We start from the raw sequence: 20,701 nt of genomic DNA on the forward strand, positions 1-20,701 counted from the left end.
TGTCCGTAGGTGCGTAGGAACATGAGCATAGGCCATGCTCTGCAACGCCCAAAGAATCTGCAGGATAGGCAGGCAATAATATATCCCAATGAAGGAGAAAATGGTGACCGTGGACTTCCTTACAGAGCGTAAGGGTTCACAGAGCGAACAGTGAGACATCTGAGTAGGAGAACAGATTGATTAGCAACTCAACTTTTTGAATATGGAACAAGGTTAGTAAGGACTTCACTCACGGTGGGCTCTTGCTTAGATCGGTCTTGAGGATGATGGGAACTCGGGACATTTCGGTCACATCCTGAATGAAATCGCCATCTTCCTCTCTCAGCTTGAACAGCTTCAAGTACTTCTCCTTGTTGGTCAGCTTGCTCTCGGGTGCATCATTTGTGCTTGAGGCAATCTTAGGGTCGGAGCGAGTACGGTGAGGTGCCTGCTGGTGATGGCCATTGCGAGTGGGCGATGGGGGCATGCTCTGGGTCGACCGGTCAGCCGAGTTGAGAGAGACACCAGCAGCTGCTTCAGTCACCTCGTCCACGTCATCATCATCATCATCATCGTCGTCGTCGTCGAACAAAGCATCAACGTTGTCCGCAGACATGGTGCTAGTTTCGGTTTGCTTGCGCATCGCCTCGTCACGCTCGCGAGCACGCTCCTTAGCAGCCTCAGCCTCACGAGCAGCGGCAGCAGCTTGGGCAGCGCGAGAGTTTCCAGGCTTAGGACGCTCGTCCTCGGGAACGTAAGCAGAAGAAGGAACACCCTTCTCCCAGTAGAGTTCGAGAACACGGTTGTCTTTGCGGAACTCTGCCTTCTTGAGGGGCAGCTGATCGCAGTGTACACGCTTCTCAAAGCCGTACTCGGGGATTAGAACATCGAAAGCAGACTCGTAGACACAGAGCACAATACCCTCGGCAATGAGGTCGCCTCCAATCTCATGAGCCTTTCGGTCCATGCTGCGGCAAGCTTCAATGTGGACACTTTGCTCCTGCGCATTGTGGGCAGAGTCTTTCTTGTTGTTGCAAAGATCGGCAGTCTTGGTCAGGGATTCAATATCATCAGTGAACTCAATAGCACCCTCCGAAAGAATGGATTCAAGTTGACGGTGTACGATGATATCTGTGTAGCGGCGAGATGGGTTAGTGAAGTGAGTGTAAACAGGGACGTTGAAAGTGTAATGAAGACGCTGCTCATCAGCCACACTAGATCCAACAAAGTACTTGGCACGCTGCATAGCTTTGGCAAGCAAAGTTTCCATTCCCTGCATCTGATATTAGTATAAGTGATGACTGCTTTCGAGAGGTTGTACTAACCTTGCGGATATCCACATCCTGCACCTTACAGAGAGTACTCTGCAAAGAGCCACTGCTAGAAGCATCGATGCCGTACCCGAGGCGGTTCATTCTCTCCACAAACAATGTCAAGCGACGGGAGTTGGGAGAAGACAGGCGACGCAGGAATGCCTTCTCGGGCATAGCACTGGCGATCTTGCGAGCCACGAAGAAGTTGGCCTGGCGACTAAGCTCTTCCACGAGTTCATGAGCGGGGGTGGAGTCGAAAATGTTATGCTCCACAGGTACGTTCTCGTCGTCGAGTTGCTGCAAAATTCGAAGGGGAGGAACATTTGCGACTCGGTTGCCGAAACGAGCGTCACGGAACTTCTGTGCAATGGTCTGCGTAGGAAAAGGATGTTAGAGAATGCGATTAAAGGAATAAAGGCGGGGAGGGAGAAACGGAATAGTAAGGATTGAAAATAAAGACCCAAGACTTACGTTCATCAATTGAATGTTATCATTGGTGATACCAGCGGAAGTTTTGTCTGACTTGCCGTCAACCACAGCATTGACCTCCTCGTAGCTAAGGCGGCCTGCACTCTTGATGACACCCTTTCCGATCCAGACATCATCGTCAACAGCGCCAGTCTCGGGGTTAGCCTTGAACACGACGCTCACTGTCAGACGGTCCTCGCCAGGGATAAGGGAGCAAAGCTCGTTGGAAACGCGAGCCGGGAGCATGTTCATGACCCGGTCCATCAGATACACTGCAGTACCGCGCTTCTTGGCCTCGCGATCAACCAAGGAGTTGCCCTTGACGAAGTGAGCAATATCAGCCACGTGAACACCGATCTCGATCTTTCCATCAGCAAGCTTCTTGACATGGAAAGCATCTTCGAGGGCCTTGGTGTCCTCTGGATCAATGGTGAAGATGGTCTCTTCACGGAAGTCACGGCGAGTAGACAAAGCATCCCCCTCATTAGCAACGGTCCAATCTTCATGACCGATGCTCTTAGTGACAGCATCAGAGAAGTCATCAGACCCGAAGTTGTTATCACGAAGTAAGGCATCTGTCTCAACCCGCAGGTCACCCATTTCTCCGAGTTGCTCGACAAGGGTACCGAAAGGATGGAGGGAAGTGATGGGCCATCTCTTGATAGAAGCAACAAAGATGCGGTTAGCATAATCCTGGTGCTTCTCAACAAAGTCCCGCGGAGCTTGCTCAGTAGGGATAGCAATTAGAGGCACACGCTTGTCCGTGGGCTTAAACCAAACAATCTTCGGCTTATCCTGGTGACGATCCTGGTGGCGTCCATGAGCACCATCTCTGGCCTGGCGTTCAGCCTCCTGCTTCTCCTTGGTAGCTTGGCTGCTAGGGCGCAAAAGACCTAGGGTACCAGAGAACATTTGGCCTGCAATACGCTCGATGACGGCAACGACATGTCCAGCATAAAGGGGCTTTTGTTCATCGCTAATCTCATCTTCCTCAACCAGCAGAAGACTCTGGCCCTCAACTTCGACATCGTCGTTCTTCTTTTGCGTAGGACGCTGACGGAGACTGCCACGACGACGGATGCTTCCATCCGGACCAACTTCTTGGCGGTCGCCATTGGAGTCTGATCGGCCGAGCTTATCGTTGCCAGCGTTGCTGTTTGAACGCGCATCGGTGATGTCCTTGCGCTTCTTCTTTTCCTCCTTTTCTTTCTTCTGAGACCAGACTTCATCAACGTCAAGGAGCTCGATAGCAACGAAATCACCCTCGAGGGCACGGTTACGATCCTTACTACCGCAGATGAAAATGTCGGCATCCAGATCGGTGGTAGTAACATAGGCATCGGAACGATTCTTCTTGTTCACACGCAAAACACCAGCAACCAGCTGCCCATTGCTGATGAGGGCGGGCAGGTTGGCCTGGGGAAGGTAAGGAGTGAAGAGAGTCTTACGCTGCTGCTGTTGCTGTTGCTGCTGCTGAACAGACAACTGAGGTGGGGCGTGCTGGCTGGCCTGCAGACCTCCCATGCCTTGGCCTCCCTGCTGCTGCTGCTGCTGCAGAGCCTGGAGTTGAGCGAGTTGCATGGGGTTCAACTGCTGACCACCGAACATTTGAGGAGCAAGCATGACCTGTCCCTGAGGCAGCTGAATCAATTGAGGCTGAGGTTGGGGCTGGTTAGGGTATTGGAATTGACCGATGGAGCCCATTGACTGATTCATGGAGCCACGCGAACGGTGGCCAGGTTGGAAACCACCTCCCTGTTGCTGACCAATTGACCTATTCTGATCCTGGTTTTGGTTTTGGTTGTTTGGCTGACGCCAGTTACCATCAAAGTTTCGGGATCCAGTGCGGGCATGGCCGCCTGGCTGACTTCCACGGCGTTGGTTATCAGACTGACCACCGTCGCTGGGTGCAGGGAACTGGAATCCACCAGCACCACGACCAGAGATAGAGCCTCCTCGGTTACCACCAATGGCCATAGACTGGCTTCGACCGTGGCCACCTCCGGAGCGAATATTGCCCGCGCGTTGGAGGCCAAGACCCTGGGGCGCAGGGGATGTGCTGGTTTGAGATTTATCATCGGACGCAGACTGGTTATCCGAACCGGCAGCGCCAGGGGCGGGAGCTGGGAATTGGAAACCAGAAGCAGCTTTCTTCTGCTGTGCTAACTCAGCGGCCTTTTTGGCTTCAGGCAGAGCGAGAGAGTGACGGCGCTGATGGCCACCACCGGGGGGAGCTCCACGACCACGACCATGGTTAGTGTTCTCATTCTTCTGGTTATTAGGGCCTTGCTGGCCGTAATCGGCGTATCCGGAAGCTCCAGACGAAGGAGCGGGAGGTGGGCCCATAGGGAGACCCGGGAGGGCAGACTGGTTGCGACGGTGAGAGCCATGGCCCTGCTGGTTCATGGGGACACCAAGCTGCTGCTGTCCTGGTTGCTGCTGAGGGAACTGGAAAGCATTGACTTGAGGCGGGACGCCTCCCATAGAACCACCAGGAGAGAAAGCGTTGACCTGACCTAGCTGTTGAGGCTGTAGCAGGCCCATATTAACGTACTGTTGGTGTGTAGCTGCGATTTGCTGTTGTTGCTGCTGGAGCAGCTCAATCTGTTGCTGAAGCGCGAGTTGTTCCACTAAATTTTAGGTATAAGCTTCAGAGAAAACAAGTTGAAGGTGCTGGGTGTACATACTCATCAAAGGGGTAAGCTCAGACGGACTTCTCCGATGGGCAATGTGGAGTTTCCGTCCAGCGGGGCCGGGAACCCCGGACTGATTCTGTTGATCCATGATCCCTGATGAAGGATGATTATCACTGTAGAGTGTAAAATGCGGGACGACGGAAGGGATCCGACAATGGGAGAGGTTGGTGTTGCCTCCAACGGCAATTAAACCTGGGTATGTGGATCACCGAGCGACCGCGAGTGGCTTTTTATGTGCAAGCGATAGTTTTCAACAAGAGTAACGTTGGGAACTAGACTGCAACGAGAAGGAGTGAGGATTAGCACGGGTGAAGGAAGAGTAGAGTGGAACAAGTGGAAATCAAAGGCGATCAAGAGAAATGAAGAAGATAGAACAGGTAGGACCCGGTGAGAATAACAATGAAGGAACGACGTGATGTGGAAGGAGGGGAAGCTCAAGTTCTTCAGTTTGAGGAGAGAATGGAAGTTGCGATCGAACACTCGGGCCTGTGGATGAACCAAACGGGATGGGGGGAAACATGAAGCATATCCAAAACAAGGAGGGCCAAATCACAAATAATATCGATGCGACAATAGAAACATCAAAACATCGTGGACTCTTTTTTTTTTTCTTTGTGCGCGGCTACCTCGAGAGCTTATCCTCCACTTAAAAGAAACTAGTGATTTTCCCTTACCTGCAAGATATGAATAGGCTAATGGCAACCTCCGAGCCCTAGCATTCCAAAATGACGTCTGCGCTGGGGTGTCAAACGTGGGATGAAAATTGCTAGAAGCCAACGAAGCAATAGCGGGCTGTACAGCAGATCGGAAGAACCGAAGAGAGGAAACAGTCGAATCAATTGCTCAGGCAATGTGTAATTCGCGGCAGGCAAGGACCGACTGAAATGGACGACGCTCGCTTGATTCGAGAATAAGGAGTTGGAAGGACCGAGTGATGAAATCCGAGGCAGAAAACGTGAACAGGTTGGCACGTCCTCGAAGAGAATGACAACAAGTGGAATTAGAATGGAATCGACGATCCACGCATCGACAGATTCGATCAGAAGGAACGATGGGGGTAGAGAAAGAGGTAGGGAGGATTGGGGGAGAAGAGAATAAAGGTGAGGAGGGGGAAAGGAGAAGAAAGACAGTGATGATGGATCCATACAAAGCGGGTGTGGGGAGAACTGCTGCGTATTATTGGTATGTAACCGTTATTACGGTTTCTATACCTACCAAACTCGGGAGACAGTACGCCAGATAAGGATAACATTCCCGTCATAACCGGTCTCCGTCACAACTCATACACCCGTCCCCTCTCCAGCGGATGCCGTGGATGATCTCCATTGCTTCCCGACCTTCCTCAGCGTCATGGGGGGATTAAAATTGCCATCCCAGTCTTCTGAGTCTTTGATCTCTATTCGATCCCAGCAAGACAAGCTGTATTGAACATAGGGCAAACCACTCCGGGTGATTTGGGAGACAGGGATCTACTGGTTGACGCCATCTCCGGTTTAATACTACTAGTAGCTTTTTAAAGGGTAATGAGGTAGCCAATCTAAAGCTCACATCGACGAAGTGTTGGTTGGCGGCGCACTAATGTACATGCACTTGAAATGAGCTACATATCATATAGCAGCAAATATAGAAAGCCTAGAAAAATCTCCAGTCATTACACCCCTACCCCCCTGCATATATTCATTTATGTACAGATCAGGTAGACTGTCTATTAAGAGGATAGATAGCCTACTGGTTTCCGGGGGCATGGTCTGGGAAAAACGCCTGGAAAGACGTCGTTTTCTATATAGACACGAGTGTCGTTGTTCAATACGGACAGCCACAGCTTAACACATAACTAGTCAAGAAATATGAAAAGAGATAAAACAACTGTCAAATATCAAATTAATCTGCTTCAGACAGCTGGGCATCAATGATGATCATGATGATGAAATGGACCACACTTGAACCACACTTTGATCCGTGACCGCGGGTCCTGCTGACTCATCTGGTAATTTACGTAACTTATTTTCTATTCCTTCATCAGTCCAAGGTCAAGATACCCAAGATACCCCTTCCAAACATCCCAGAGAAGTCGGACCCGACGTTAACAAGAAACATTCTCTTGTGATTACGATCACGATTGGAATTGCTGAATTGCAATTGCTAATTTGGTCTTGTTGCTTGGGAGTGGAGGCTGCACGCGCCAACCAGTATACCTGATTAGTGTCGGATCGAGGGCCTCACTGATATAAACAGCCTTGGTTGAACACCCCCAATCTTGCACCCCCGGTCCTCAAACACTCATTACACCCCTACCAACCTATCGACACTCCTTTGAAAGTTAAGGATCACATTCAACTTCCAAATCTACACCACCCGGCGTCACAATCCTATTCGCGTCAGACCCATTCAAACCTGCTTCATTTTCTGAGACGGGATACTCTCAGCACCTTCAAGCTATTTAGCAACCATTCGAATACCCCATATTATGGCGCTGAATGTAGCCTAATCGCTCACTTCATTTCACCAACCTTTCATTTGCCATTCTCAAACGTGAACTTCGTCACCTGATACCTTTCGTCTTTAAACCCCCAAATAACGACCATCTTCTTCCTTCCTCCTCTCCCTCTCCATTCACACTCCCACAACTTCTCTCACTATCTTCGCCCAATATATTCACCAAACATCCTCTCCGAATATATTCGTCATGACGCGATTTAGAAACCACGTTCCGCCTCTCGACAGCCCATCGAAGCAGCTCATACTTGACCTCGCCCAAGAACTTGAGCAAACTAGGATCTTCGAGGCCGACCTCAAGAGAGTTCATGCCTACGAGCGAAAGACCTATTATGAGAACCTTGAGCGCATCGACCGCGAGCGCGAAGCAGTTCATTCTGCAGCCCTTGACGAGGCCGTCGCCTTTCATGACCGAATCCGCGAAGAAGCTGAGGCTCTACTGAGGGATCACAATCGCGCGGAAGAGGAACAGCGCCGCCAGCGGGAGGAGGCAGCTCGCAAGGAACGGGAACGAATCGAACGCGAAAAGGCTGAAAAGCTTCGTCGTCAACAGGAGGAGGCGGCTCGTCTCGAGGCCGAGCGCAAAGCTAAGGAGGCCCAAAAGAAGAAGGCCGAGGAAGATGCAGAGCGTGCACGACGGGAGACTCAGGAGAGACAAGAACGCGAGCAACGCCAAAAGCTAGAGAAGGAGGAAGCCGCGAAACAGGCTGAGAAACGGGCTAAGGAAGAGGAGGCGAAGAAAGCCCAGCAGGCTGAAGAGGAAAAAGCTCGTGCCCAACTGCAGCAGAAGACGGGTGGTAGCATAGTCATTCCTGAAGAGCTCAAGGTTCATGAGCGATATCTGGAACTGCACAAGACCCTCAAGGAGATGCGAAAATGGCTTACGGAACTCGGGAAGACGCAGCCGGAGTTCAAGAAGGCGATGGGCGACCTGCGCCGTTCCATTACGAAGTCCGTGGGTCAGCTGCGAGTTGGAAAGGGTACCAACACGATACAGGTGAGGCTTTCCTTTAGTCTGATAAAGCTCTTGATCAGTTAAGCTAACATATTCGCTTCGCCATATAGATGCAAGAGATTCGTTCGAATCTCCAGGGGGCTTGCAAAGTTGCGGAGCCCACTGTCGACATTCGCCGATTTCTTGCTTTCCCTCCAGAGGAAATTGCTGGTTCAGAGCAGAAGATTCCCGCCCTACTCATTTACGGTCTTAACATCCTTGCCAAACGCTCAATCTCCGCCCTTGTCAACGAAGGTGCTAGTAATCCCCAGCACGCTGAGCCTGTAGGTATTCTAATTGCACAGATTTTTTCCTACCCGACCTTCTTGTACAAGGATATCCACTTGTCCGACATCCTCTGGGCCAAATACCGAGTTGTCTGCCCACCCCTCTGGGGCTTCACAGGCAGCGAAAAAACCGAATCTGGCCGTCGTGCTCTCGGTTGGTGGAAGACCGAAGAAGGCTTCGTCTCCGAACAAACGCATTTTGATAGAATGGGCGCTCTAGGAGCCGGATTTTCCGCAATAACTCTACGAAACTTTGGCAAGAGTCCTCGTCGAAACCCTTTCCCGACCACTATATTCTGGAACTCTCTACACAAGCTCCTTTCCGTCCCACCGAAAGAGATCCAGGACACACAAATCATTATCTTGCAGTCTATGTTGCGTCACTCTGGAGATCGTATTCTGGGCTTTTTTGGTCAGATCGGCGTGGCGGTTATTCGCAAGGCGGTTGTTGACTTGCCTCGTGCGATGGACCGCTCGTCGATGTCTATCAACCAACTTAAGCTGATAAAAGAGCTTTACCTTCGGGAGAACCATATTCTTCTGTAAATGCAGCATTTTGGGAGCCTGGAGTTATTTATTTGGGACCAAATCTCTTTGATTTGAAACAGACGGCCTCTTTTTTTATTATTCAATTAGCGATATAGCATCGGATGCGATGCAGGGATTAGATCTCGAATCTTTTGATCTCAACGTGAATATGACGCATTACCTGCTTCGGTATGCATTAGCTCGATCTCTCTCAATATCTATCAATCTTAATATCAATCGTAGCTATATCTATATTCGGGATGAGTAGGAGCCCCGGAGCCCTGGAGCGACTTGCGCGTTAATCGGAGCGGCAGATACAACCCCTTTGAGATTAGGCGATCGAGTCATACTCTTAGATGCGACATAAGCCAAAGCCCAAGCTTATACATGAATACCATCCATCTTCTTCGCGACATGCCCATCTGATGCCATTGGGCCACCGAGCCATTTCACCATCCGATTAAACCCCGACGTACCTTAAGCACTACTCCAGCATGGAATTACTTTTCGAGATCGAATTTTGAGGCCCTGCACCCATTGTACCGATACATATCTACAAGAACCGCAATACATTAAAAGCCCGAGAAAGATCGTGAGCTCCCAATAAAATCGCAAATGGATAAAGAAGGCAACATAGAAGCTCCTTCTTTCAGGCCTGAAGGAGTGGGCATCGGAAAGAATATGAGAGTGCTTTTGGGACGATGATTGAGACATGGCTCTAGTGCAAGGCTATTTGAGTTTAGTGGAGGGAGGAAACCGAAGCAGGAAGGGAAGACTAAGAAGCTCGTTGGTGCTGAAATAAGATTGCTTGAAGGGACTGATGAGGAACTTCGAGTTCAACAACTTGTTTCCGATATCTATATTGATGTCTTGGATTGTGTATATAGTAGGATCATGCCCCACTTGTCATTGTAGCACTATGCAGGCGTTCACGGCTATTTCCACTCAAGGGAATTGGTTTATCTTGATGCGCGATTGAGTATTTGCAATTGTTATAACACAAGCGTACACATAAACAGGTTGCTAAGTACTACTACAACGACCTATACATAAAGAGGAAAGGTTACCATTATTTAACAGGGATATTGGAAAATATCAAATGATGGTACGCAGGGTGATACCCAAGTATATCTAAAACCTTGAAACTATCAACTGAAACTCAATTGCAAAGGCTTGGGCCTGATATCACTATACATATCCATAAACACCTTCCCATACAAGTACATCTGTGTAAGTTAGAAGAGTTTTAGGTAATCTATACAGGCCTCGACCGCAACTCGGCCGAGCCAAGAAAGTCCAGAACAGGCAACATAGATAATATTCGCAGTCACCCTCTTCCAGAGACAAATAGACGTGCTGCTTCAAGAAGGTGCGAGGTTCCCGAGCTGTCTAGACTTGCCAATGGGCGAATCAAAAGCTTACTACCCTAGGAACGATCTCCGAGGGGCGCTATTGTCCTCCACACCACAACAGTCGTGATTGGAAGAATAGCCGGAGTCACCGGCAACCTGCAGAGAATCTCTTGCCATCCGATTGATCTCACGATGTTACTCCACTTGTTTTTCTGTTTATCCAGGGTTGATTGTGATCTGGACAATGGCCATGTGACATCATGACTTTGGCTGGGCTTAGGGGATTCTTGGCACTAGTCGGAATTAGGATAGTAGTGTAAATTAGGACGCATGAGGTGGGAATAAGGATTAGAAAAACAATAGGGGGTCAATTCATATTGTATAGGGGATCAGATCAAATTAGCTATGTATACAGGAGTAAATCTGATGTTCTGGAAAACGCGAAAGCCACGGGAAAGTGGAGCATGTTGACCCTGAGGAATGTTTCATGGGGACCCCTAATAGTGCTAGATTCTGCAGATGCAGTTACATTATTGGCCAACCCCTTGATCAGGGACCGCCCCGCCCGCAGGACCCTGCGCACCACCCGAAGGTGGAAAGTCCCTGGCACCAATAGTGATTTCCCCCCGTTTGCTTCTCTCCACCATTTTCCACTGACGTTTCTCTTTCTTGCCTTTCCCTCTCTCTTTGTTTAATATAAACTTCCATTCCCTTCTCGACCTGTCGCCGGGTTGTCCATTCATTCTCAAAAAATAAATCCAAGCTCACCTTGGTGTACTGCATTCTTTTTTTCTTTTCTGTTCCTCTTGTTTTGGTCGATCCTCGCCTTCTCGACCAATTCCTCCTGGTTTCAGCATGCGTGCCTCTACCCTCCTCTCCCTGGCTTTGGCTGCTGCCCCGGCCCTTGTCTCCGCTCGTGGTACTCTGGGTTTCTCCCTCGGTGATAAGACTGCCAACGGTAATTGCAAGACTACTAGCGATTACGAGACCGATTTCGATAACTTGAAAGATTTGGCTACTCTGGTCCGCACTTACTCCGGCACGGAATGTGATACCCCCAAGAACATTCTTCCCGCTGCCAAGAAGAAGAACTTCAAGGTTGTTCTCGGTATCTGGTAAGAAAGAACTAGCTTTACAAGCTTTTGACACATTCCAATGCCCACGTGGATTGTATTGAATTGTTTTGACTAACGCGATTTTGCTTCAATAGGGTCGGCGCTCAAGACAGCGATGACACAAGCACCAATGACGCCTCGTTCGCGAAGGATTTCGCCGCCCTGAAGAAGGCTGTTCCCGGATATGAGGATGTTGTTGAGGCCATCACCGTTGGCTCTGAGACTCTTTACCGTGGCGACCAGACTGGTCCCTCCCTGCACAACTACATTGGTCTTGTCGCTAAGCAATTCAAGAGTATCACCGTTGGTACCGCTGATAGCTGGAACAAGTTCGCCGATGGTACCGCCGATGACCTCTTCACTCGCGACACTGACGATGCTCCCCTCGTCACCTATGTTCTTGCCAATGCTTTCGCCTACTGGCAGGGTACTACCGCTAAGGAGGCTTACAAGACCTACTTCGACGATATGTCTGGTGCCATGTCGCATATCCAGAAGGTTGCTGGTACCAACTCAGAGAAGATTCACGTCATCAACGGCGAGACTGGCTGGCCTACTGGTATGAAGAACCCCTGCCCATGTCATACAGCTTTGCACTATTCTGTTTCTTTACTAACGTATTTCGGTTATTCACAGATGGTGGCTCTGACTACGAAGCCGCCAAGGCTGGTACCGACAATGCCCAGACTTTCTGGCAGACCGGTGTCTGTGGTATGCTCGCTTGGGGTGTTGACCTGTTCTACTTCGAGGCCTACGATGAGTCTTGGAAGCCCGACAGCACCGGTGACAACGGCAAGGCCATGGACGAGAAGCACTGGGGTCTCATGACCGCTGATCGCAAGATCAAGTTCAACACCACCTGCCCTCACTAAGGGGTTTGTTTCTCCGACAACACTTTTTGGTTAGATGTTTGGATTTTAGCATCTTGTTTGAATGGGGGTTTCGCAAAACTAGACGAGACTCTGGTAGATATTTTCGATTTTCTTTCCAGGCTGTATTCAATGTTTTGTTTCTTTATTGTTGATGTTAGTGATTGAAGTGTCGCATCCGACTCGAATGGAAATACGGATATAATTGTTATTCGAGATTGAGCTCTGATGTTTTTTGGTTCTGGCCCCTTGTTGGAGAGAGATTGGAGGTTGTAGTTGTACAAAGTACATGTTGTACCTGCTTGATCCCAGTAGGAACACGATTAGAAGCACAGGCTTGGGTGGTATGAGATCATACAGTTGTATGCCCAACTGATCTGCTCCTGCAGCGGTGTCCATCTTCGTCCATCTTCGTGTATTTCTGCACCTTCCGCCGGTGGATCTGCATTGACTCTGCCCAGGTGGATCAATTAAGGATGTGCACCATGAGTTCTGATTGGTGGCAGACTGGTCATTATGTCATCGTCAAAGCCGCCTCCCGTATGGTAAGTACGGTATGGTTACAGCTGCAACCATGGTTCTTCTACCCCTGAATCCATCTCCACGAACCGTAGAACTCTTTGTTTACATGAACGACGAACATCGAAACATTGAAGTAAAGAGATCACATTGGATACATCTGATAGGACTAAAAAGAAGCTGAGACTGCACCTGGGCAGTAGGCAAGGGGATCAGACTCCAGTATCGGAATGTACCACGACAGCACACTGCACATCCCGAGGTCCCCGGTGCTGTAGTGGCGGTCAGGGCCAATCCTTTCCCAACTGCGATCTCCGGGGTACCTGCGCGTCCGCAAGGGTGTGGCTCTTTGAGCCCAAAACCCACCACTCGTCCTCCACTAAACTGGAGCGTGCCGGAAATTGGTTCGAAAGAAGTTAAATGAGAGGCCCCAATCGATAAACTAAACTAGTGTACTGGGTACTTCAACGGTAGCCTGATTAATCATAGTGTAATAAGGTACCCAGTACCCTTTTCCAGTCTTGAAGTGTCCTTTCTTTAGTCCAGTAACACGCCTATACGTGACGTGACATAAGCCCTTTTTTCTTTCCCCTTTCTCGGCTTCCTTGCGTTCGGTCTCGCTCTCTCTTTTTTCTTTCGCGATCTTTGTTTTAGTTGTTGAGTCCTGAAATCTTGGTGGAGGAAATTCTTGCGCGTTTGAATTCGATTTCTTATTCACTGGAAAAAGGGGGTTAAAAAAACACCATCGAAAATCGACACCGAAATCCCGGACATTCGCCAATCAACGGTTTGGTTTGTCTGCCAGCTGTTCGCCAATTCCCGTTGGATTTCCATGCGTCAACATTCTGGACGATAAGCGGAGCGGCAAGCAAGTGCTTGCTGCAGGAGTCGACACGGAAGGTGTGTGTAATCTGCTTTGAATGGGATTCCCTCATTTCGTTGATCGGGCTTCATGCAATTGGGCTTCTAGTTGCTTGGAAACCCACGCGTCACCACGCGGTTTTCCTTCTTTTCTCCCTTCTCCCCCCCACCAAAATTCCAAAGCCTAAAAAAAGACCAAAAGACAAAAAAGAATCTAGGCTAATCCATCCCTGGTGATCGGTCATTTAGATCTAGACCATCCCGTCTCTTCCGGCCTTGCGGTATCTTCTCCATCGTTGTCCCCGAACAACTCGCGCAGTCTGCGTGACGAATCGCATCTGGCCTTGCCGGTGATTTTGTCCTCTCCGCCATCAGGCGACTCGAGCTCCGGCTCATCTACGGGTTCTCCATCCCAGAACCATTCCCCACGGAGCATCACTCTCGAACCCCCGCAGCTCCCTTTTCTCTCGGCTACTCGTCGCCCGACAGAATCCTTGACCTCGTCACCGGATTATCATCGCAAGGCAGAAAGCAGTGTTTACTATACCACTGCCTGGGGGTCTCCGTATGCAGCACCTAGTACGCGGAGATTATCGTTGACTCTGAGCCAATACGCCGGTCTCGACCACGGTTCGCGTGAAAGCTCTCCCGCCCCGTCCATACCGAATCTTGAAATCCGAAGAGCCAGTGTAGCGGTGAATTCGGAGGATCTTGCCGATAATCAAGGAGGAAGGTCTATTCGGGATTTCACCCAGGATTGGATTAATCAATATTTATCTGGTCAGCCGAGAACAGAACGAAGTAACTGGTTAAGTGACGATTCAGGAAGCGAGGCGCCCTCGTTTTTTACGGCTAAGAACCATCTTGCCGACGATCTTTCAGACGACTGGCTTGGGTTAGAGGACGATACCCTTGATCGCGATCTTCTTCGAACACCGACTCTTTCCGACTTTGTTGGTAGAAGAGCTGCTGCACGTACGAAGAAGAAGCAGAATCAGCATAAACGCGCGGATACTTTGCGACAGGAAGATTTTTGGGGTTTCGCCTACGACAAAGAATCCTCTAAAACAATGTCAGATACTAAGGATTCTCAGCCTCCGGTTGAATCAATTTCACCAGGGGAGAAGCCATTGCCGCCTCCGCCGGTAAATGCCCACGATGATATTTTCGCAGACCAGACACAAGCTTCGGCTGTTCCAGATAATCTGAAGAGGCAGGCCTCGGATATCAACAGATCATCCAATTCGACCCCACAGACACATAGGCGGAAAAAGAAGCTAGTATGCAAGGGCAAGTCATGCGTGATTGATCTGCCTATTGACGACAAACGAGGCACAGAGCAGTCTGGTTTCAGTCTTTTGACACCCGAAGATGTTCAGTCTCGATTACAGAAGTGGGAGGATGAAGGGTTCGACATTCGAGGATTCACAATTGGCGAAATGGACGATTCAGCTGGACCAACTGAGCTTGGTGGTTTAACGCGCCCATTGTATCCCGAGCCAGCTGAAACTTACGATGAGGGCATGGGCCAAAAAGCATTCGTCAATTTCCCTGATAGAGCTGTGTGGGATTCCTACGTGGCTAATCTTCAAGAAGAGAAACTACGCGCCCTCGGTGTGTCCTTCGGCGATGATGAACCAGGTCCTTCTATTTCTCCCGCATCTGGATCCATACATCCATCTCAAACGCCTTTCCCAGGTCTCGTGGCATCGCCGCCCATTCCAACCGCATCTGCTGCAAGCAATTCCCTGGGCTCGATTCATCCTTTCTCGCCTCAATTTGGTCACTCTACAGGTGCTGCAAGCGGAGGTTTAGGATCTTTGGCCTCGCCTGCTTCTCAATTTAGCGTGCAGACTCCATTCATGGGAATGAATGGCATGGATCAAAATATGATTTCTGGATTCCCCTTCCAATTCCAGCCTACGCCTCCTGCACAGGGTAGCATGACCCCTCAAAGCTTGATCAACATCCGCCAGGCCAATGGTTCTACTGGCCCCGGTGGAATGCACCACTTTAACTCCATGTTATCTCCAGTTTCCCCGATGCATGATAACGGTGCCTTCCACCCCGGTTTCAATGATAAGAACAGCTTCGACGACCGCTTCACAAATATCGGCCACGAAGAGGCTCCTCCGTTCCCCACACCTCAGACCCCCGTCAATGATCCAGGCCAGTTCCACTCCTCCAATGTTGAAATCGCCCACCCAACACCCCGCGGCCATGGTCACAATCTCAGCGAGACCCTTCAAAGAGGCCTTGACAACATGAAACACCCTGATTATCACCTCAACCACTCTGAGCACCACATGGAAGAGGATGAGCACGACGCCGGTCACCATGATCTGAACACCAATATGCTGCAGTCTCGCTGGGCCTTGCCCGAGGACGAAAGCCATCACCAGTCCCAAAATGGACACCCTCAACAACCGCACTCTTTCCCACAGCATCCCCATCAGTTTTACCCCGAGCAATATACACACGACAATGCTCATGAGGGCTCTGACTTCGATACAAACCCTAGCATCTCTGGAACCCCTCAAAATAGAAGTGCGATGCCCAACCAAGGTCCCTGGCACGAGACAAAGCCAAGCGCCGGCTCTTTCCGTGGTCATCAATCCAAGCTCTCCACATCATCTTTCAACGTTGAAGCTAAGGAATTTGACCCTACCGCTTCTTTCGGATCTCAAGGACCATTTGTCAAGAACGATTACCAATTTGGGGGAATCGATCAACAACCCGCATTTGGATTCGGCTCTATACCATCTTACCCCGCTGAAATTATGGGAGGTCCCGTAAATCCTATACCGGAGCCCAAGCCCAAGTCTAGCTCCTTCAAATTCTCGGCTGCCTCTTTCAATGTGGATGCACCTGTCTTCAACCCTGGTGCTAGCCTTAACTCCAATGCTAGCACTACCGCGCCGTCTGAGAGCAGAACGAAGATCTTCGGTGACATTGATCTTGATGATATTTCCAAGCCAGACAAGGCATCCAAGGCTATTCCCATCGTCCGACCGGATGAGACTGAGCCTAACAATGAGGACGAACAGGAGACTGTCGAGGACAATGAAGGCCGACCGGTACCTACTGATCGCCACAAGCGCGCGCGACGTGGTGTTGGTCATGCCGAGGGCGAGGCCCGCTACAGCATCTCAACTCATCCCCTGGGCGAGTTTGGTAATGCTCAAGCATCTAGCACGCTCCAGAGCGTCGCCGAGGGCAAGGAAAATGCTATTCCAGCCGAAGACGATGACAATAAGCCCCTCGAGCGCAAGGGTACCCCTCACAGCGAAGCGGATACCTGGACTCTGTTCGATGCTCAGCGCGAGGGTGAAGCCGCTCGATCAAACACTGCATCACCTGCCCATGACGAGCAGACTAGAGACCTCAAGGAAGAATCAGTTGAAGAGTTCAAGGCTGAAATACTTAGTCAGGATGACGCTCCCACAGCCGAGCGACCATTCGCTGGTCACTCTTCTCAGGAGTCCAAGGACAGAAACTCGATGCTCTCCGCCACAGCTAAGCCATTTGAATTCAAGCCTGCTGTTCTATCCTTCACGCCAACATCCGTTGAGCCATCCAGCTTTGCGGATGAGAGGTCAGTTTCGCCTCCAGTGGAGAGCAAGCCAGAGCCTGAGTCCGACAAGAAGCCAAGTGGTCTCATGGCTTCTCGCTTCGCGACAGACAGCCCACCCAAGTCACAGCCACCACCTCTTTCGCAGACGATATACCCTGCTTCGAAGACGGAAGAACTCACTGCTCAGCAGAAGCTCGAATTTTACCGCGAGGCAGAGGAATCTACTGGCGATGAAGATCTTGATGCTATTATGGAGCAGCTCAACGCAAGTGACTCCGATGTCGGTATTGAGCGACAAATCACTCCTGCGCCTCGCAAGTTCATCTCCGAGTCTGTCGGCGGACCGACCAAGGAGCGACCATTTGGTTCCGCAGAAAGCAGAAGCGAAGCACCTAGCCCCAGCCCCGGAGCTCAGAAAATTTACAAGCTCGACATTCCCAAGCTTGGCTCCGACATCGACGGTCAAAGCAACGCCACTTTCTCTCCTCAGAAGAGCCTTATCTCTCGCATCCAGTCTCCCGTTCGCCAGCTTATTACAGAAAACGACCATGTCAGCGATTGGGATGACATGATTTCCTCGGGTGAGGATGAGAAGTTCTTCAACCGTAACCGCTTCTTCGATCGTCGTATCAATGATATTGTGGGTTCTGCTATTGATGATCGTTTGAGCCCTATGGAGCGTGCCTTGGCTGTCATTCAGACATCCGTTGCCTCGATTGCTTCTGGCACAGCTAGCCGGAGAGTTCTACGCAGTACTTCCACTGAGATGGAAGACAGCGATGCCGATGATGAGGATGATGGTGACGCCGAGGAAGAGGAATCTGTAAGAGCTCGCTCGCCTCCTCGCGTGCGTGATCGCAAGATGGAGATGTTGAAGAGTGTCGTTATGGAGGCCCTTGTTACACACGAACTGCCTCATCGCTCAACTCACCACTCCAGCCACAGTGAGATGGCCCAGCTTAAGGAGAGCTTCGCTGAACTTCAGGCGTTGACCATTAAGAAGCTTGCTCAGGATCCTGTTGGCGATATGCGTGAAATTCTCGAGGAAACTCTCGCCAGGCAATTGGCTCAGCAGACTCCTCGTTTGTCGGAGGCCGATGAGATCGGCGCTGACAGTCTCATGCTCCAGATTGATGGTCTCAAAAGCATGCTGCGCTTAGCTGATGAGCGTGCCGAGCAAGAATACAAGTCGCGCCGAGATGCACAGGAGGCCGTCGGCGAGCTGCAAAGTCTTCTTAAGGCTGCCGAGGAAGATGCTGCTCGTCACAGTGCAGCCGCTGAGGATGCTGAGGCCCGTCTCCTCCAGTGGAAGGAAGAGAAGATCCCTCACCTTGAGAAGATGCAGTTCCGCACTCAGTCCATGGAGGAAGAGAGCGAGACCTTGAAGGTCACTATCGCTGAGCTTTCTACTAAGAATATTGCTCTCGAGGGCACTTTGGATGAATACCGCGTTTCCAGCGACCACTTCCGCCGACAGCTCGAGACTACAAAGGACGAGAACAAGTCTTTGCATGAGACTGTTGATCACTTGCGTACCCGTATTGAGGACAGCATGGCTGCACGCCAGAATATGACCGAGAAGTTTGACCGTTTGCAGTCTGATATGGTTACCGTTACTGGTGATATCGTCCGTGAGCAAGCTGCTGCCCGACGCAAAGAAGAGGAACAGACTGCCAAGTTCAACGAGTTGCGCGCAACCCACGCACGCGAAGTCAACCTGCGTGAACAACTCGGACAAGAGATTCTTCAGTTCGAGCAACGGGAGAAGGAAGCTGCGAAGACCCAGTTCGTTTACGAGCAATCTCAGCTCGAGAACACTCGATTGGAAGAGACCATCGCAGCCCTCCGCGCTGAGAACCATGATTTGCAGCTGAAGTCGGCTCGCTTCGAGCGAGAGTTCAACGAAGCTCGTGAGAGTAGCCGTGTGGAGATCCAACGTACTCGCACCTCAATGGAAGCTGATCTTGAGGCTGCTAATAGCCAAGTAAACATTGTTCGCGCAGAGCTCGAATCACAGGTCATTCGTCTGCAGAGCCAGCTTGACAATGTTCGCATGGACGCTGATACTTCCCGGGAGCGCTATGAGCTCCTCTTGGAGGAGGCCAATGAGTCTAGGGTCACCGCTTTGTCTATCGCCAAGGAGTCCCGCGAGACTTCCCTCGAAGACCAGCGCAAGACTCACGAACGGGTTCTCAACGACCTTCGCGAGCGTCACGCCCGTGCCCTACATAACTCATCTGAGGATCGCCAGCGTGGAGAGGCTCATACCGAGGAGCGATTGGCCCTCGCAGCCGAGAGGAACCAACACTTGCAAGATCGTGTGCAGCACCTCGAGGAGAAGGTTGAGATCGCCCAATCTGCTGCCCGTGCTGCAGCTGAAGCCGCACAGAAAGCCGGCTCAAGCCCTATCCCCACCCCGACGTCTGCCCCTGCACACTCGTCCTCGCCCTCTATGTCCTTCAACAAGGGATCAAACGAGCCTGAAAGAATTTCTCCTCAGGCTCTCCGCGAGTCAATATTCGTTCTTCAGGATCAGCTCCAGCAGCGCGAGACTCGTATCGAAGAGCTTGAGCAGGAGGTTTCCTCCGTTGACAAGGACGCACCAAACAAGATCAAGGAGAGAGATAGCGAAATCACCTGGCTCCGCGAGCTTCTCGGTGTTCGAATCGACGATCTCCAAGATATCATCAAGACTGTTTCCCAGCCTTCATTTAACCACCACGCCGTCCGTGACGCCGCTATTCGTCTAAAAGCAAACATTCAAATGCAACAACAAGAACATGAACGTTCCGCATCTGGAGTCGCCCTCCCGTCTCTCCAGTCCATCGCCGCCTCTCCCCGATCTCTCCCTCTAGCCGCAGCCGCAGCTTGGGGAAGCTGGCGCAAGGGCCGAGAAAACGGAAACGCTACAAACCCATCTGAGCAAACTCCTTCCAAGTCAAGCAATGCAGGTACCTTTCTCTCAGGTCTCTTAACCCCTCCAAGCTCGCATGTTCGCCAATCAGCCCCTCATACATCTGGCCCATCACGTTCATACGCTGAAACCAGGCCTTTGCGAGGATTGAGCACTACTCCTCGTCGTGGATCTGTTCGTCAAGAAACCCAAATTCCTATTGCTGAACCGCCTAAGACCCCTCCACTCCTCCGTCGCTCTAGCTATGATCATGATGCGGAGCCGACGAACTACGAGGAAGACGCCTTTGCTTCTGATGATATCGAAAGCACTGTCGGCGGTATGGTCTCAGCGTCGCCTAAGGAAGCTGGCGAAGATGGTCCCTTTGGTCCGCATATTTCTTCAGATATCGAAGAAGAAGAAACTGAAGAGACGGAAGAAGAACATGATGAGTGATCGATCGACAGAATTCTTCCCTCCTGCTTTGTTTCATTCAATTCTCAACTCCCAACTCCCAATCGCAATCACCTTTTCCCTAGAATGCCTTGAATAAAAAACTATATCCAATTATCTATTTGATATTCTGGATTTCCCCTTGCAATTTGATGTTTTCAGCGTTTCTATTTCCTCTCCTGCCCTTCCCACCTCAATGCACACTCTTTAAACTTGAACTCTCCATACATATTTTCTTTATCTCAGATCTGTGATTTTTTAACGTCCTTTCGGATTTGATACCACCCTGTTGTTTACCCTTATC

At 50.5% G+C, this 20,701-nt stretch overlaps 4 protein-coding genes across 4 annotated transcripts; 3 read left to right on the forward strand and 1 right to left on the reverse strand.

Annotated features, from left to right (window-relative positions):
- Positions 1-119: 119 nt before the first annotated feature.
- On the reverse strand, positions 120-4,544 carry ssdA (mRNA-binding translational repressor SSD1; the record flags this gene model as incomplete). Its single annotated transcript, XM_056917234.1, has 5 exons — positions 120-159; positions 234-1,258; positions 1,305-1,664; positions 1,764-4,390; positions 4,448-4,544. 5 exons carry the CDS (start codon positions 4,542-4,544, stop codon positions 120-122), a joined length of 4,149 nt encoding a protein of 1,382 aa, XP_056785114.1.
- Positions 4,545-7,142: 2,598 nt separating this feature from the next.
- Positions 7,143-8,779, forward strand: N7478_001020 (putative RNA export mediator Gle1; the record flags this gene model as incomplete). The annotated part of the gene is made up of 2 exons (XM_056917235.1): positions 7,143-7,949; positions 8,018-8,779. The coding sequence occupies 2 exons, from the start codon at positions 7,143-7,145 to the stop codon at positions 8,777-8,779; spliced, it is 1,569 nt and encodes a 522-aa protein (XP_056785115.1).
- Positions 8,780-10,968: 2,189 nt separating this feature from the next.
- On the forward strand, positions 10,969-12,100 carry bgt1 (1,3-beta-glucanosyltransferase Bgt1; the record flags this gene model as incomplete). The annotated part of the gene is made up of 3 exons (XM_056917236.1): positions 10,969-11,228; positions 11,324-11,787; positions 11,865-12,100. The coding sequence occupies 3 exons, from the start codon at positions 10,969-10,971 to the stop codon at positions 12,098-12,100; spliced, it is 960 nt and encodes a 319-aa protein (XP_056785116.1).
- Positions 12,101-12,613: 513 nt separating this feature from the next.
- N7478_001022 (putative myosin class II heavy chain (MHC)) lies at positions 12,614-20,400 on the forward strand (the record flags this gene model as incomplete). Its single annotated transcript, XM_056917237.1, has 3 exons — positions 12,614-12,642; positions 13,422-13,516; positions 13,727-20,400. 3 exons carry the CDS (start codon positions 12,614-12,616, stop codon positions 20,398-20,400), a joined length of 6,798 nt encoding a protein of 2,265 aa, XP_056785117.1.
- Positions 20,401-20,701: the final 301 nt, after the last annotated feature.

The sequence above is a fragment of the Penicillium angulare genome, assembly GCF_028827245.1.
Source record: "Penicillium angulare strain IBT 27051 chromosome Unknown utg000001l_segment0_segment0, whole genome shotgun sequence".
Taxonomy (NCBI): domain Eukaryota; kingdom Fungi; phylum Ascomycota; class Eurotiomycetes; order Eurotiales; family Aspergillaceae; genus Penicillium; species Penicillium angulare.